This window comes from Globicephala melas, chromosome 4 (genome assembly GCF_963455315.2).
Source record: "Globicephala melas chromosome 4, mGloMel1.2, whole genome shotgun sequence".
NCBI classification, from domain to species: domain Eukaryota; kingdom Metazoa; phylum Chordata; class Mammalia; order Artiodactyla; family Delphinidae; genus Globicephala; species Globicephala melas.
This window is the reverse complement of record NC_083317.1, coordinates 71,655,864-71,671,408: the sequence shown is the minus strand read 5'-3', so window position 1 is coordinate 71,671,408 and position 15,545 is coordinate 71,655,864. Positions and strand designations below refer to the sequence as shown.

The 15,545-nt window shown below is 36.8% G+C and overlaps 1 protein-coding gene across 5 annotated transcripts in view; it reads left to right on the top strand.

The window, feature by feature from the left end:
- UBXN7 (UBX domain protein 7) overlaps positions 1-15,545 on the top strand; it is a 76,455-nt gene that overhangs the window by 34,564 nt on the left and 26,346 nt on the right. For all 5 annotated transcript variants that reach the window (XM_060298216.1, XM_030859580.2, XM_030859589.3 and 2 more), the window contains 3 exons: positions 2,705-2,770; positions 4,003-4,115; positions 14,770-14,916. In XM_060298216.1, coding sequence (XP_060154199.1) covers positions 2,705-2,770; positions 4,003-4,115; positions 14,770-14,916 — 326 coding nt within the window. The remainder of the gene's footprint in view (positions 1-2,704; positions 2,771-4,002; positions 4,116-14,769; positions 14,917-15,545) is intronic.

The following is a 15,545-nucleotide window of genomic DNA, read 5'->3' as shown; positions in this document are numbered from 1 at the left end:
ATGAGAGAGCCAGAGAGGGCAGCCCAAGATGGATGGAAGCCACCATCTTTTTGTATAAGTACTGTGCGCTAACAGATTGCACCACTAGAGCTCCATCCACTATCTTTTTGTAACCTAACTGTTGGAAGTGACCTCCCATCACCTCTGCCACATTCTATTTGATCCTGCCCATACTCAAGATGTTCACACACAGGTTATGAATCCTGGGAGATAGGGATAATCGGGGGCCATCACAGAGCCTGCGTAGCACATAAGACTAATGGATTTTAATGGAGCAGAATATGAAAAGTTCATTGATAAGATTTCAGATTCCATGTTGCAGCCAACCTTTAAGAAATTACCACTGGTTGAGCTTTGGTGTAGTAGCAGGGGAGAATGTTCACAATTATCTTAAAACACTATTAAAATACTCTTCCCTTTTACAACTACATGTATGTGTGAAATTGAATTTTAATTTTCTTCATATACATGAACTAAAGGAATAGCAGCAGATTGAATGCAGAAGCAGATCTAAAAATTCAGGTGTCTTCTCTTATACCAGTTATTAACAGAGATTTGTGAAAATGTGAAACAGTGTCGCTCTGCTCATTAAATTTTGTTCTCTGTTCCTCCCCTATTCTGACTATGAAGCTCCTTTTTGAATCTCTTTTAGCTCTTTGTAGCTTAGTCTCTTTGACCTCAGTGAGCAGCACTCCTATTATGTGGACAGTGGAGTGAGAGTACAGAGGACTGATGTTTACTTATAGCGTATGGTTTGGAAGAGTGAGGAAACCACATATTGAAGAGGCAGGCAGGAGTAATAATGATCCTAGAGCTAGAGGTGTTGTGGCTTGAGGAGAGATTCTTGGTTAGACTTAGGATATATAAGGGGGAAACAAATGGGAGCAGGTGATGAGCCCAAGAAATAAAAGAGAGTGGTTGGAAAGCTAGCAATAAGAGGAGCTAGTATGAATCTCCAGGAGATCAAGTGTATAACAGAGAAAGGCTAAATTGGGGGGTGGGGTGGGGGCAGGGAGTGAGAGAGAGAGAGAGAGAGAGAGAAGAATGTAGAATATTGACCGGCCTGCCTTTGGCAGTTTAAAAGTAGAAGAAAAGTACCTTTTATATACTATGTACTACCTCCCCAATAATAATATGCTTTCTTAGGCAGCTGTTTTATGCCTTATCCTAAGATAACCTTACTTTCTTAATTGTTATGGTTAAGTAATATCTGGTAATGAGTTTTAAGAAAGCATTATTTGAGCAGTTAATAGTATTGCTGCTAGAAACATGTACATTTAAGATGGGAACTCTTGATTAAAAATAGTTCCAAGATTGAAAAGAATAACATTTCTTGCTTCGTGTTTATAAAGGGAGGGAGGAAAAATAATGCAGTATTTAAATTTTATAAGTTTAAATAATAAAATTTAAAATTAATAATTTATATAATAATTTATTTAAATAAAACAATTTATATGTAAAATTCAGTTTAAATTTTGAAATTCAGTACAAAGCTAAAATATGGAAGTCTCTGATTTTTACCAAATTTCCTTTTCCTAGAGATAATATTGTGATTCTTTAATATAAATACTGATACACATATGTGCATAAATGATATACTGACCTGATAATGCTTTAAGCAAATGTGGGATTTTTTTAACATGTGGTTCTGCATTCTTTTGTTATTTTTTTGTTTTGTTTTTTAACTCAGTAGTTCTTAGATTAAAAGAATTACCCTATATAATGGCAAACACAGGCTGTTGGGAAAGATGCTTTGACATGGGATGGGAGACTTTTATAGTTTCTGTCTAATCTTACTATGTAATCATCATCTGTTAATGTGTAGCACTGTTCTGGTTACATGCTGGCAGTGCTCGTGGGGCTTGCCATAAACCAACTGAATAACTGTTACCCATATTGAAAAAATCATTAAATTTCCTTATTTACTGTGATGTATATAAATGACCTGATAACTTTTTTTTTTTATTGGAGTATAGTTGGTTTACAATGTTGTGTTAGTTTCAGGTGTACAGCAAAGTAATTCAGCTATACATATACATATATCTATTCTTTTTCAGATTCTTTTCCCATTTAAGACCTGCTAAAATTTTTGTATTTAAGAACATACAGGAAGATAACGTGTTGATGATTGCTTTTTCAGCTTTATCTGTACAATACTTAAGGACTGGGTAATAGACGCTATACAAGGGTATCAAAGGACGTTGGTTCTGTTCATTTTTCTGTTCACTGTAGGAAAAATTTTTCTTCCGAAATTACAGTTTTTTGGTGTTTATAATTCTGCATGTGTATCCACTTACTAAGAGGTAGTTCTTAAATATTATGGTTTAGAACTTACTCAAGTATTATACTAAAGGGTAGGCAGATCATTTAGGCTAACCTGAATTATGTATTTGCAGCATGTATGTAGCTTCATCGCCATGGGAAGTCATCCTCAAAATCTTTCTTCCTATCTTTTTACACAAGTTTGGCCAAGTTTTTTAACTGGGCCTTAATTTTCTTTTTTGTAAAATATGATTGGGCTCAAGATGGTTAATTATATATGAATGCCTTGAAGGTTTTTGAAGTATTTTATATTTTGAAGGAGGGCACCATTATGAATCTGAGTGTCTTAAAATAAGAAATTGCTATAGATAAGGACATTTTTAGAATTGTTACAAAATTAATGTTTAACTTTTTGTATCAATTCTATTTTTTCCTCCTATAGCTCCTAAAAGACGACGGCCTGCACGTTCAATATTTGATGGTTTCCGGGATTTCCAAACTGAAACTAGTAAGTATCTATGAACCAGTTTATCATCTCTTTTTCCCTCCCTCTCCCTCTCTCATTGTCTTTCTCCCCTGTCTCCTCTCCCACAGATTAAAACCACAAGGTGGAAAAGCACCCACACACTCCCCTTCAGGTCAAGATCCTAGTTTGTTTTATATAAGTTTTTTTCTTAAGAAGATGATTAATATTAGGCCTAGTAACTTTGAGAATTCATCTTATTTAAAAACTAAATTATGAATTCAGTCTGTGATTGTTATTAACTCCCCCTTGAGCTGAATTGTTCCAGATTCTAACCTACTTGGTTATAGAAGAATAAGGGAGATGGATATAATGTGAGAAATATGGTAATTTACAAACTTAATCTGTTTCTGAATGAGCACTTAAATGCTGACTATAATAAAATAAAAAACTGATTTTCCTCAGGATCCTGATATATGTCAGTTAAAGGAATGACCACAATGAAAATGGTTATTATAGGGATTGGAAAATAGAAGAAGAAAAGGCCATACTACCCAAAGCAGCCACTATTAACATTGTGGCAACAGTTGTTTGGAATAGGTTTATATCTTTCTGTTGAATAAGAATGAGTCTTGGCCTTCTCCTTTTAGTGGAATTAGTACTGATTTAGCAATGGAATCCTAGAGAAAAGACAGTTATGTTTAGAGAATATATGAGAAACTCTTGAACCATATTTGATTTTGTAATAATTTATAATGAGCTCATTGAAGCACAGATAGGTCTTGTAACTTGAGAGTTGATGTGGAATCCAGACTGACTCAGGTCATCCAGGGAATCCTGTGCCCTTCCAGGAGAAGATGACAGCAGTAGTCATTCTGTCTCACTGCCATAATCTTTCAAGATTGGGAATGTAGCTAGAAACAACTAGAATGTAGCTAGATAAATTAGGATGAGTTTCAGAAATAGATAAATGAAGATGAAAGTTTTCTCCTGTGCTAAAGTTAGTTTTGAGTATGTGAAGGAAATATTTTGAATAAGTGACTCTTACATAATTTCCATTTTTATCCTTATCTTTGGATAGAGAGCACCACGTCTTAAGACTCCCGCCCCACCTGGCTTTGTATTTTTTTTCAGAGTCAGCCTTAGATCTCTGCATTTGCATTTGAGGTCAAGCACATTGATCGTTAGTTCTTGCAACTGATACATTTTTTTTAAAATGCAAGATTCATGACTTATTTTATGGCTAATTGAAACTTTCTCATCCTCCTGTGTTGCAGTTCGGCAAGAACAGGAATTAAGAAATGGAGGAGCAATAGATAAGAAACTAACTACCCTTGCAGATCTCTTCCGGCCACCCATTGATTTGATGCATAAAGGCAGCTTTGAAACAGTAAGTTGTTGGAGATTCTAAGCCTGAGCTATGAATCTTCTTGCATTTTTAGTGGAGTTTTTCTTTCTAAGAGCAAAAAAAAGTTTTCAGCATATAGAGAATTGACGTCATAGTAAGTATGAAATACCTAGAAGGTTACATTGATTTATATTTCTTAAAAGTTTATATATTTTTAATTACTACTTACTGCTGAGAATATTGTGTGTGTGTGTGTGTGTGTGTGTGTGTGTTTTGGCCATTTGTGAGTTGTTTGTAGGTATCTTTTACCCATATTTTTATGAGGATCCTAGTGTGTTTTAAAAGAATATCCCTATGGTTGCGGAGTATGTTCTCCCTTAGTTCTTGTTTTAATTTAGCTGAAGCCAAAGGAAAACTTTCCGGAGCAGGTTTATATGATTGTCTGCTAAATTATAAGCTTACTGAGGGCAGGGGAACCATGTTTCTTTTTATTTTGGTGATCCGTGGGACCCAGTCTCTAGCATTTAATAGGAACACGGTATTTGGTAAATGAATGCGTTTAGTTAGGATTTTAAATATTCTTCTGTTGAAGTGTTCAAACAACTTGCTTTTGTGTGTTGACTATCATGTTAACTCTCTTTTGAATCAGAAGAGCATTTCTGTAGATGTAAAGCACTGAAATTTCAGGTAAGTCTTTTCTGTTAGGATAAAGTAGGCCAAACAATAACTGTAAAAATGACGTTAGTAGCTACATATTTAGAAGTGAATTTTGATTGTTTTTTAAAAAAAATTTTGTCCTTAGACATACTCTTAAACTAGCCTAAATGAAATATTTAGGTTAAGAAATTTAACTGTAAGCTTTTTCCTTCTGAATTCTTTAATTTTCTGAATTGTAATTTCTGAATTTCTGTAATTTCTGTAATTTCTGAAAGTGTTTGGCCACGTGTAACAAAATCCAGATGATGGAGATTTGATTAAATGTGTTTCTTTTTGTTGTGTAAATAAAGTTCAGGGAGTCTGGTGTTCATTTATCAGCTCAAAGATGTCAGGTTAGATGTCTCCTCAGTTTTCTTCATCTTTCGTTCATGATCTTTAACATGGTAACTGCCTATCCTTTCTACTGTTCTGGTGATAATATAACCATTGACAGAATAGCACAATATGTAAGACAAAAAGGAACTGAGTTTGTTTTGATGTACTTTCTATTTTCATTAGCTTCTGTGTTGCTCTGGGGCTTAACTAAATAACTCTGAGCTTGATTTAATTTTGTCACTTTGGGCTCATAAAAAGCAGTTACTCTGCTGCTTGTTATTAAGGGAAAATGTGAATCTTTTTTTTTTTTTTTTTTTTTTTTTTTTTTTGCGGTACGCGGGCCTCTCACTGCTGTGGCCTCTCCCTTTGCGGAGCACAGGCTCCATGGCCATAGCTTATGGGCCCAGCCGCTCCGCGGCATGTGGGATCTTCCCGCACCAGGGCACGAACCCATGTCCCCTGCATTGGCAGGTGGACTCTCAACCACTGTGCCACCAGGGAAACCCGTGAATCTTTCTTGATACTGTCATCTGAAGTTTGATTCATTTTGTTAAGTTGTGTCACCTTTTTTCTTTGAATTTTGTGACCTATGTTGTTTTCAACAGTCTTCATTTTTTTCACTGATAATACTCAACTTTATCATTTACAAGCCTTTAAATGATATAAACATTCCCAGAAAAAGTAGGCATTTCATTATGACTAATGATATATCCATTAGTTTTATAGAAATTAGGGAAGTAATATACAAAATTAAGTTCACTGAAATTTAGAGAGGTGAATATTAAAAATTAAAGGAATAGTCTGGCTGCTCAGGCAGGACCCACAGGTTTGAATTAGATATAGATCTGAGCCACAGTTTTATAGGTGTAGAAACTAGACTTCCTTCTTTCTTTCTTTTTTTTTTTTAATTTAATTTAATTTATTTTATTTTTGGCTGCGTTGGGTCTTCCTTGCTGCACGCAGGGGCTAATCTTTGTTGCGGTGCAGTGGCTTCTCTTGTGGAGCACTGCTCTAGGTGCATGGGCTTCAGTAGTTGTGGCACACGGGCTCAGTAGTTGTGGCTCACAGGCTGTAGAGCACAGGCTCAGTAGTTGTGGCGCATGGGCTTAGTTGCTCCATGGCATGTGGGATCTTCCCAGACCAGGGCTCGAACCCATGTCCCCTGCATTGGCAGGTGGATTCTTAACCACTGTGCCACCAGGGAAGCTCATAGACTTTATTATTTCTTAATGTAACTAGAGGTAGACCATGTTCAAGGGTTCTGGCTTATGCTAACCAGATGAGAGATTGATTAGTTCACTTGTTCATTCAGTAAATATTTAGTGAGGCCTCCTGTTGCAAGGCCTTGTTCTAGGGGATGGGGATTATATGTATTGGGATAAAGATTTAACTATGTGTGAGAGAGACCAGGAATAAAACAAACATTAACTTAAACAAGATAGAAGTCCATGCTGTTAGGATGGTTCTGCTCTATGAAGTTATTAGGAATGCAGTTTTTTTCTGTCCTATTCTGCAAGGTCTTGCTTGCCCTTGTCTACATGATTCAAGGTGGCTTACTACCATGTTTGCTTTTCAGTTAGCATGAAGGAAGGGAGTGACCGAGAAGGGTACACCTTTTCCCTTTAAAGGCACAACCTAGAGGTAATACACATCACTTCTCACATTCCATTGACCAGAATTGTAACAGGGAAGAGCCAAATCTGACTACATGTTGAATCTGTTGCTTTTACTTTAATCGTTGCTTTCTGCTGCTTTTGCTTACTAAAAGGATACTGTCTATATATAATGGCCTGCCTCAGGGAACCGTGCCCCTCTGTCTGAAAGCTAAACCAAAGTGCCTTTGTTCAGGGAAGCATCCTAACCCTGTCCACCTGTGGATGGCTGCAAGAAAGAAGAAATTAACACATCCCCTCCCCAAGGCTGGCCATTCCAGGGGATATTTGCAAAAATTAACGGCCTTTTTACTTTACTTCCTCATCTCCTCCCCCTTTCTGTTCTATAAAAGAAACTGGCATCCAAACCACGATAAGGTGGTTCTTTTGAGACACTAGTCTGCCGTCCTCATGGTCCACCGGCTTTCTGAATAAAGTCCCTTGCCTCAACACCTCATCTCTGGATTTATTGGCCTGTCGTGCGGCGAGCAGAGCAAGCTTGGACTTGGTAACAGAACTTAGCAATGTGGCCACACCTACTTGCAAAGGACACTGGGAAATCAAGATGCTTAGCTGAAAATTGGAGATTCTATTTTATTTTATTTTATTTTTTTGGTACACGGGCCTCTCACTGCTGTGGCCTCTCCCGTTGCGGAGCACAGGCTCTGGACCCGCAGGCTCAGCAGCCATGGCTCACAGGCCCAGCCACTCCGCGGCATGTGGGATCCTCCTGGACCGGGGCACGAACCCGTGTCCCCTGCATCGGCAGGCGGACTCTCAGCCACTGCACCACCAGGAAAGCCCTCTATTTTTTTTTTTAATTTTTAAATTTTATTTATTTTTTTATACAGCAGGTTATTACTCATCAGTTTTATACACATCAGTGTATACATGTCAATCCCAATCACCCAATTCATCACACAACCACCTACACCCCCGCACCGCTTTCCCTGCTTTGTGTCCATACGTTTGTTCTCTACATCTGTGTCTCATTTTCTGCCCTGAAAACTGGTTCATCTGTACCATTTTTCTAGGTTCCAAATATATGCGTTAATATACGGTATTTGTTTTTCTCTTTCTGACTTACTTCACTCTGTATGACAGTCTCTAGATCCATCCACGTCTCAACAAATGACCCAGTTTTGTTCCTTTTTATGGCTGAGTAATATTATGTTGTATATATGTACCACATCTACTTTATCCATTCGTCTGTCGATGGGCATTTAGGTTGCTTCCATGACCTGGCTATTGTAAATAGTGCTGCAATGAACATTGGGGTGCATGTGTCTTTTTGAATTGTGGTTTTCTCTGGGTATATGCCCAGTAGTGGGATTGCTGGATCATATGGTAATTCTATTTTTAGTTTTTTAAGGAACCTCCATACTGTTCTCCATAGTGGCTGTATCAATTTACATTCCCACCAACAGTGCAAGAGGGTTCCCTTTTCTCCACACCCTCTCCAGCATTTGTTTTTTGTAGATTTTCCGATGATGCCCATTCTAACTGGTGTGAGGTGATACCTCATTGTAATTTTGATTTGCATTTGTCTAAATTTGCATTTCTCAACAATTAGTGATGTTGAGCAGCTTTTCATGTGCTTCTGCCCGTCTGTCTGTCTTCTTTGGAGAAATGTGTATTTAGGTCTTCTGCCCATTTTTGCATTGGCTTGTTTGTTTTTTTAATATTGAGCTGCATGAGCTGTTTATATATTTTGGAGATTAATCCTTTGTCCGTTGATTCGTTTGCAAATATTTTCTCCCATTCTGAGGGTTGTCTTTTCGGCTTGCTTACAGTTTCCTTTGCTGTGCAAAAGGTTTCACGTTTCATTAGGTCCCATTTGTTTATTTTTGCTTTTATTTCCATTACTCTAGGAGGTGGATCAAAAAAGATCTTTCTGGGATTTATGTCAAAGAGTGTTCTTCCTATGTTTTCCTCTAAGAGTTTTATAGTGTCCGGTCTTACATTTATGTCTCTAATCCATTTTGAGTTTATTTTTGTGTATGGTGTTAGGGAGTGTTCTAATTTCATTCTTTTACATGTAGCTGTCCAGTTCTCCTAGCACCACTTATTGAAGAGACTGTCTTTTCTCCATTGTATATCCTTGCCTCCTTTGCCATAGATTAGTTGACCATAGGTGCGTGGGTTTATCTCTGGACTTTCTATTTTGTTCCATTGATCTGTGTTTCTGTTTTTGTGCCGTACCATATTGTCTTGATTACGGTAGCTTTATAGTATAGTCTGAAGTCAGGGAGTCTGATTCCTCCAGCTCCGTTTTTTTCCCTCAAGACTGCTTTGGTTAATCGGGTTCTTTTCTGTCTCCATATAAATTTTAAGAGTTTTTGTTCTAGTTCTGTAAAAAATGCCATTGGTAATTTGATAGGGATTGCATTGAATCTGTAGATTGCTTTGGGTAGTATAGTCATTTTCACAATGTTGATTCTTTCAATCCAAGAACATGGTATATCTCTCCATCTGTTGGTATCATCTTTAATTTCTTTCATCATTGTCTGATAGTTTTCTGCATACAGTTCTTTTGTCTCCCTAGGTAGATTTATTCTAGGTATTCTTTTTGTTGCAATGGTAAATGGGAGTGTTTCCTTAATTTCTCTTTCAGATTTTTCATCGTTACTGTGTAGGAATGCAAGAGATTTATGTGCATTAATTTTGTATCCTACAATTTTACCAAATTCATTGATTAGCTCTAGCAGTTTTCTGGTGGCATCTTTAGGATTCTCTACGTATAGTATCGTGTCATCTGCAAACAGTGACAGTTTTACTTCTTCTTTTCCAATTTGTATTCCTTTTATTTCTTTTTCTTTGGAGATTCTATTAAGGAGTAGGGAAAAATAGATATTTGTTACCTATAAGCAGTTTCTGCCACAGGGAGGTTGTGGTAAACAAATTATACAAAGTCCTTTGCCATCAAAAAATTTATAATCTAGAGGGAGAAACAGACTACCAGCAAATAAAAAACAATACCTATATAACATATTTAGTGTATATATATGTATATATTTTTGTATGTATGTGTTTGACACAGAGAAATTTCAGGTTACAGTAGTTGCTGGGAGAAAGAATAAAATAGAATAAGGGAAGGACAAAGAGAGGACTATTCTGTTTGGGGACATTAAGGTGCATGTGCTCTTATAGGCAAATGAAAAGCAAGGTTGATTTCATAGGTTTCACACACTTTTATAATTATGATGAGAGAGGACTGATTCAGATAGGAAGATGAGGATATATTTCTGAAAGAATGAGATTTGAATAGAAACCTGAAAGAAGTGAGGGAATGTAAACCATAGAAGGGTCTCAGGGAAGAGCAGAAAAACAGTTAAGTGTATAGGCACTGGTGTTGGAAAGAGCTTGGGCAAATTTCTGGTACAGCCCAGGAAACCAGTGTAGCTGGAGCTGAGTGAGCATGGGACTTAGGATGAATAATCTGACCCGGGCAAGGGAACATTTCTTAGGTTTTCTTCTTTCCCATTAGCATGTAAGTTCCATGAACACAGGGATTTTGTTTTATTTATTGTTGTATATTCACAGTGCATAGAGGGGTGTCTGGCACACAGTTGTCCCTCATTAAGTTTTTGTTAAATTATTGAGTGGTATAATCTAGAGTATATTGTACAGAAAGAATCAGAACAATTTCCATAATATTCCTTATTTTCATAAGAAATACATGTTTATTTGTTAAAATTGCCATTCAGGGCTTCACTGGTGGTGCAGTGGTTAAGAATCCGCCTGCCAGTGCAGGAGATGCAGGTTCAAGCCCTGGTCCAGGAAGATCCCACATGCTGCGGTACAACTAAGCCCATGCTCCACAACTACTGAGCCTGCACTCTAGAGCCTGCAAGCCACAACTACTGAAGCCTGTGTGCCTAGAGCTTGTGCTCCGCAACAAGAGAAGCCACCTTAATGAGAAGGCTGCGCACCACAACGAAGAGTAGCCCCCACTTGCCGCAACTAGAGAAAGCCCGCATGCAGCAACAAAGAGGAAATGCAGCCAAAAATAAAATAAGTTTATAAAATATAAAAATAAAATATAAAAATTGCCATTCAATTGCACATGCACCTAGTCCTACTAAGAGTACTTTGTTAACTTCAAAAGTACTTGCTATAAATGCAAGTAAAAACATTTTAGTTAAAATATAAAGAACTGATTCAGAAACAAAATACATAAGATGAAGTTTTTTTAAATAAACTATACATAGCTTATATTTTTATTCAAATTAGGCAAAAATTATAGAAAAAAACAGCAAGGAAAAATAATAGTAGTTTCCATTTACATAAGAAAGTATTGTGCATATTTTAATATATTTCCTTTTTGACTTTATGCATATATATTTATTCAAGCAAATTATCTTTTCCTCTGTATCCTCTTTTCATACTTTCCTGATCTGTTTGGGACTGGGAGAGACGTTACTCTCTCACTGTTCTCCCATTATCACAGATAGACCCTGTCACATGCCTCTCTATTTGGTATAGCCACACTTGCTCTTGGGTTTCTCTATAATGGCTTTTGAATATTGATTTAGAACAACCTAATGAATTCCAAGAGGAAAGGTTCATCATTTGTCCCATGGCCCACTCTCACCTCTCGTCCTTGACTCATATAACTAGGATACTTAGTGAGATTATATAAGATTCTCTTATGTTCCCTCCAGACATTGCTGCTTTGCATGAAATTTGTGTCTTTTTTGGGGCCCTTCTTTCTAGAAGTAATTTCTTTTTTTTTTTAAATTTAATTGAAGGATAGTTGATTTATAATGTGTTAATTTCTGCTGCACAGCAAAGTGATTCAGTTACACATATTTATACATCCTTTTTCATATTCTTTTCTATTATGGTTTATCACAGGATATTAAATATAGTTCCCTGTGCTATACAGTAGGACCTTATTGTTTATCCATTCTATATATAATAGTTTGCATCTGTTAATCCTAAACTCCCAGTCCATCCCTCCCTCACCCGCTCTCCCCCTTGGCAACCACAAGTCTGTTCTCTATGTCTGTGAGCCTGTTCCTGTTTCCTAGATTAGGTTATTTGTGTCATATTTTAGATTCCACATATAAGTAGTATCATACGGTATTTGTCTTTCTCTATCGGACTTACTTCACTTAGTATGATAATCTCTAGTTGCATCCATGTTGCTGTAAATGGCATTATTTTGTTCTTTTTTATGGCTGAGTAGTATTCCATTGTATATATGTACCACATCTTCTTTATCCATTCACCTGTTGATGGACATTTAGCTTGTTTCCATGTCTTGGCTATTGTGAATAGTGCTGCTATGAACATACGGGTTCATATATCTTTTTGAATTATAGTTTTATTGGGATATATGCCCGGGAGTGGGATTGCTGGATCATATGGTAGCTCTATTTTTAGTGGTTTTTTTTTTTTTTTTTGCGGTACTTGGGCCCCTCACCGTTGTGGCCTCTCCCATTGTGGAGCACAGGCTCCAGATGCGCATGCTCAGCAGCCGTGGCTCATGGGCCTAGCTGCTCCGTGGCATGTGGGGTCTTCCCGGACTGGGGCACGAACCTGCGTCCCCTGCATCGGCAGGTGGACTCTCAGCCATTGCGCCACCAGGGAAGCCCTATTTTTAGTTTTTTAAGGAACCTACATACTGTCTTCCATAGTGGCTGCACCAGTTTACCTTCCTACCAACAGTGTAGGAGGGTTCCCTTTTCTCCACACCCTCTCCAGATTTGTAGATTTTTTAATGTGGCCATTTTGACTGGTGTGAGGTGGTACCTCATTGTAGTTTTGATTTATATTAGAAGTACTTTCTTAACAACATCTTCCAGTTTCTTTTGCTTGTATAAGGTTTCTCCCAATGTAAGCTTCATGAAGTCAGGGGTTTTTTGTTTTGGTAACTGCTATAAATCCAGCATCTATAACTGTACCTGAAACATGATAGATCCTCAAATATTTGTCAAATGAATGAATCTGAATGAATGAAAGTGTGAATGTGAATAAATGAATTTTTAAAAACAATAGCAAATGACTCTCCATTGTTTTTGAATTCTGGACTTTTATTATTTTTCAGTGTTATCCTTTTTTAAAAAAAAATATTTATTTATTTGGCTGTACCGCGTCTTAGTTGCGGCATGTGGGATCATTGTGGCGGCATGCGGGATCTTTAGTTGCGGCTTGAAGGATCTTTAGTTGCGACATGTGGGATCTAGTTCCCTGACCAGGGATCGAACCTGGGCCCCCTGCATTGAGAGTGTGGAGTCTTAGCCATGGGACCACCAGGGAAGTTCGTTATACTTTTTTTTGGTCAGTGTTGTAGTTGAGGCAGACTTAATAAATTTACTTTATTATAGGGATTATGTACTCTTCAATCTGTCTCTCTAGAGTGTGTTTTTTTTTCTTCATTCTCAAATACTTTTTCTTCAGTTAAAGCAATATAATTACTCATTTATCATATCTGTGTGCTTACTATAGGCAAGGAATTAACTGGAATACTATTACTTTCTAGAAGCAGAGAGTTATTTTATTAAATTTGTATACTTAAAAATAAGCTTTTGACCAGTTAATTGTAGCTTTCTGGCTCAATATAGGACTATTTCCTTTTAGAACTTGGGTTTTCACCTGTGGAATCAGTAATGAATATTATAAAATTATTTTCTCTGGCGGATTTGTACAGAAAAATAGGATAACAATTTTTGTAAGACTGTGTAAACTTTGTTATAAAACAAAAGATATTCTTATATTCTCCAGTACCTCGAAAATGATGTATGTTCTTCAATTGTTGTTAACCTGAGTTAATTGATTCTTAAGATTTTCCCATGTCAAACTGATTTGGAAAAAAATATTGTTCCAGGACAAAATTATTCAAAACTATAGCTTTCATTTCATTGTTTCTGTGCAAAGGTTTGAGGTAGCATTTGTTCATTTGCTTTTCTGCCATTCTTTTCCAGTTCAGCAATATTTCTTAGGTCATTATGGTGATGAGGAAATGTGAGGCAAAAAAGAAAGTGTACACTCACGCACTCGTGATTGATAATTGTGCTATAAATTGGGGAGTCTTTTGGAGATTATTCTGAAACATTCTTTGATCTGTAATCTCAATTTGACATATGAAGAATCTGAAATCTCAATTTTGAAATACACTCCTAGGAAAACAACCCTGAGAGAAAAAATCCTCAGCAGCTTTTACTGAAAGATTTAGAGTGATTCTATGAAATACCACATGCCTAATAATCGAGATGAATATATTTGGAAATGTTTATAAAAAATGATATTGAAGAAAATAAAACAACATAAACTAATATGCACATACTAGTTACAACTATTAAAAAGGAGAGATATATTTGTGGATAGGGGTTGACAGCACAATAGAATTATGTGACTTGTTGCCCTTGTTTGTGGAATCTTTTTCAGGTAAAGATGTTTACATGTACAATAAAAATCCAGCTACTATAACAAATAACAGTGAATAAAAGGAAAACAGTTCATTTAAATTTGAGAAATGCTTGCAAATGGACAATATAACTATATACATATAAGCAAAATAATGTAATTAATTTTTTTTAATTTTAAATTTTATTTATTTTATTTTTGGCTGCTTTGGGTCTTCGTTGCTGCGCGTGGGCTTTCTCTAGTTGCAGCGAGCGGGGGCTACTCTTTGTTGCAGTGCGTTGGCTTCTCGTTGCAGTGGCTTCTCTTGCTGTGGAGCACGGGCTCTAGGTGTGCAGGCTTCAGTAGTTTTGGCACATGGGCTCAGTAGTTGTGGCTCGTGGGCTTAGTTGCTTCGCGGCACATGGGATCTTCCCGGACCAGGGCATGAACCCGTGTCCCCTGCGTTGGCAGGTGGATTCTTAACCACTGAACCACCAGGGAAGCCTGTAATTAATGTTTAGACACTGAAAGCTATAGATGCCATACTTGGGGAAAAAAACTTAGTATTTATGTGGAAAAAGGACAGCTTCTGAATTCTGAAACATACCAGTTACCAAGTAGAAAATCTTTCTAACAATTGTTATGTAACTTTACTCTTACAGGCCAAAGAGTGTGGCCAGATGCAGAATAAGTGGCTGATGATAAACATTCAGAATGTACAAGACTTTGCATGCCAGTGCCTCAACCGTGACGTATGGAGCAATGAAGCTGTGAAGAATATTATCCGAGAACATTTCATTTTCTGGCAGGTGGGGAGAGTTCATTAAAAATTTTGTAGTATTTTACTTTGGTACATGGGATGTCGGGGAAGAGGAATTGGGTTATAAACTGGAAATAATTCATAACTGAGTTAAATTTTGACATATGAAGAAGTAAAACCACCCATAATGGCTGAAATAGTAAGGATAAGTGAAAGGGCAGCAATGAAGGGAAGGAGGAAAAAAGGAACCAAGCCGTGTAAACCGTATAGTATTCATATCTCAGAAGAGTTTGAACGTCTTGATAGAGTGTGCAGCTGTACTGTTCAATAGAAATGTAATGTGATTCAAAATTTTCTAGTAGCCACATTTAAAAAGGTCAAAAGAAACAGGCGATTGATTTTAATATATTTTAAAAATCAATATCTCTAATATAAAACTAATATTAAAATATTGATGAGGTGTTTTGATTTTTTTTTTTTGGTGTTAAGCCTTCAGGATCTGGTATGTATTTTACACTTACAGTACAGCTGTTAGGACTAGTCACATTTCAAATACTTTAGTAGCACATGTTCTAGTGGCTACTATAATTGATAGTGGGAACTGTAGAAGATCTTGAAGTAATCAAAAAACATTTGACTAAGACGTGGATTTTAGCTTGAGTTTGATAGTCTTTAATT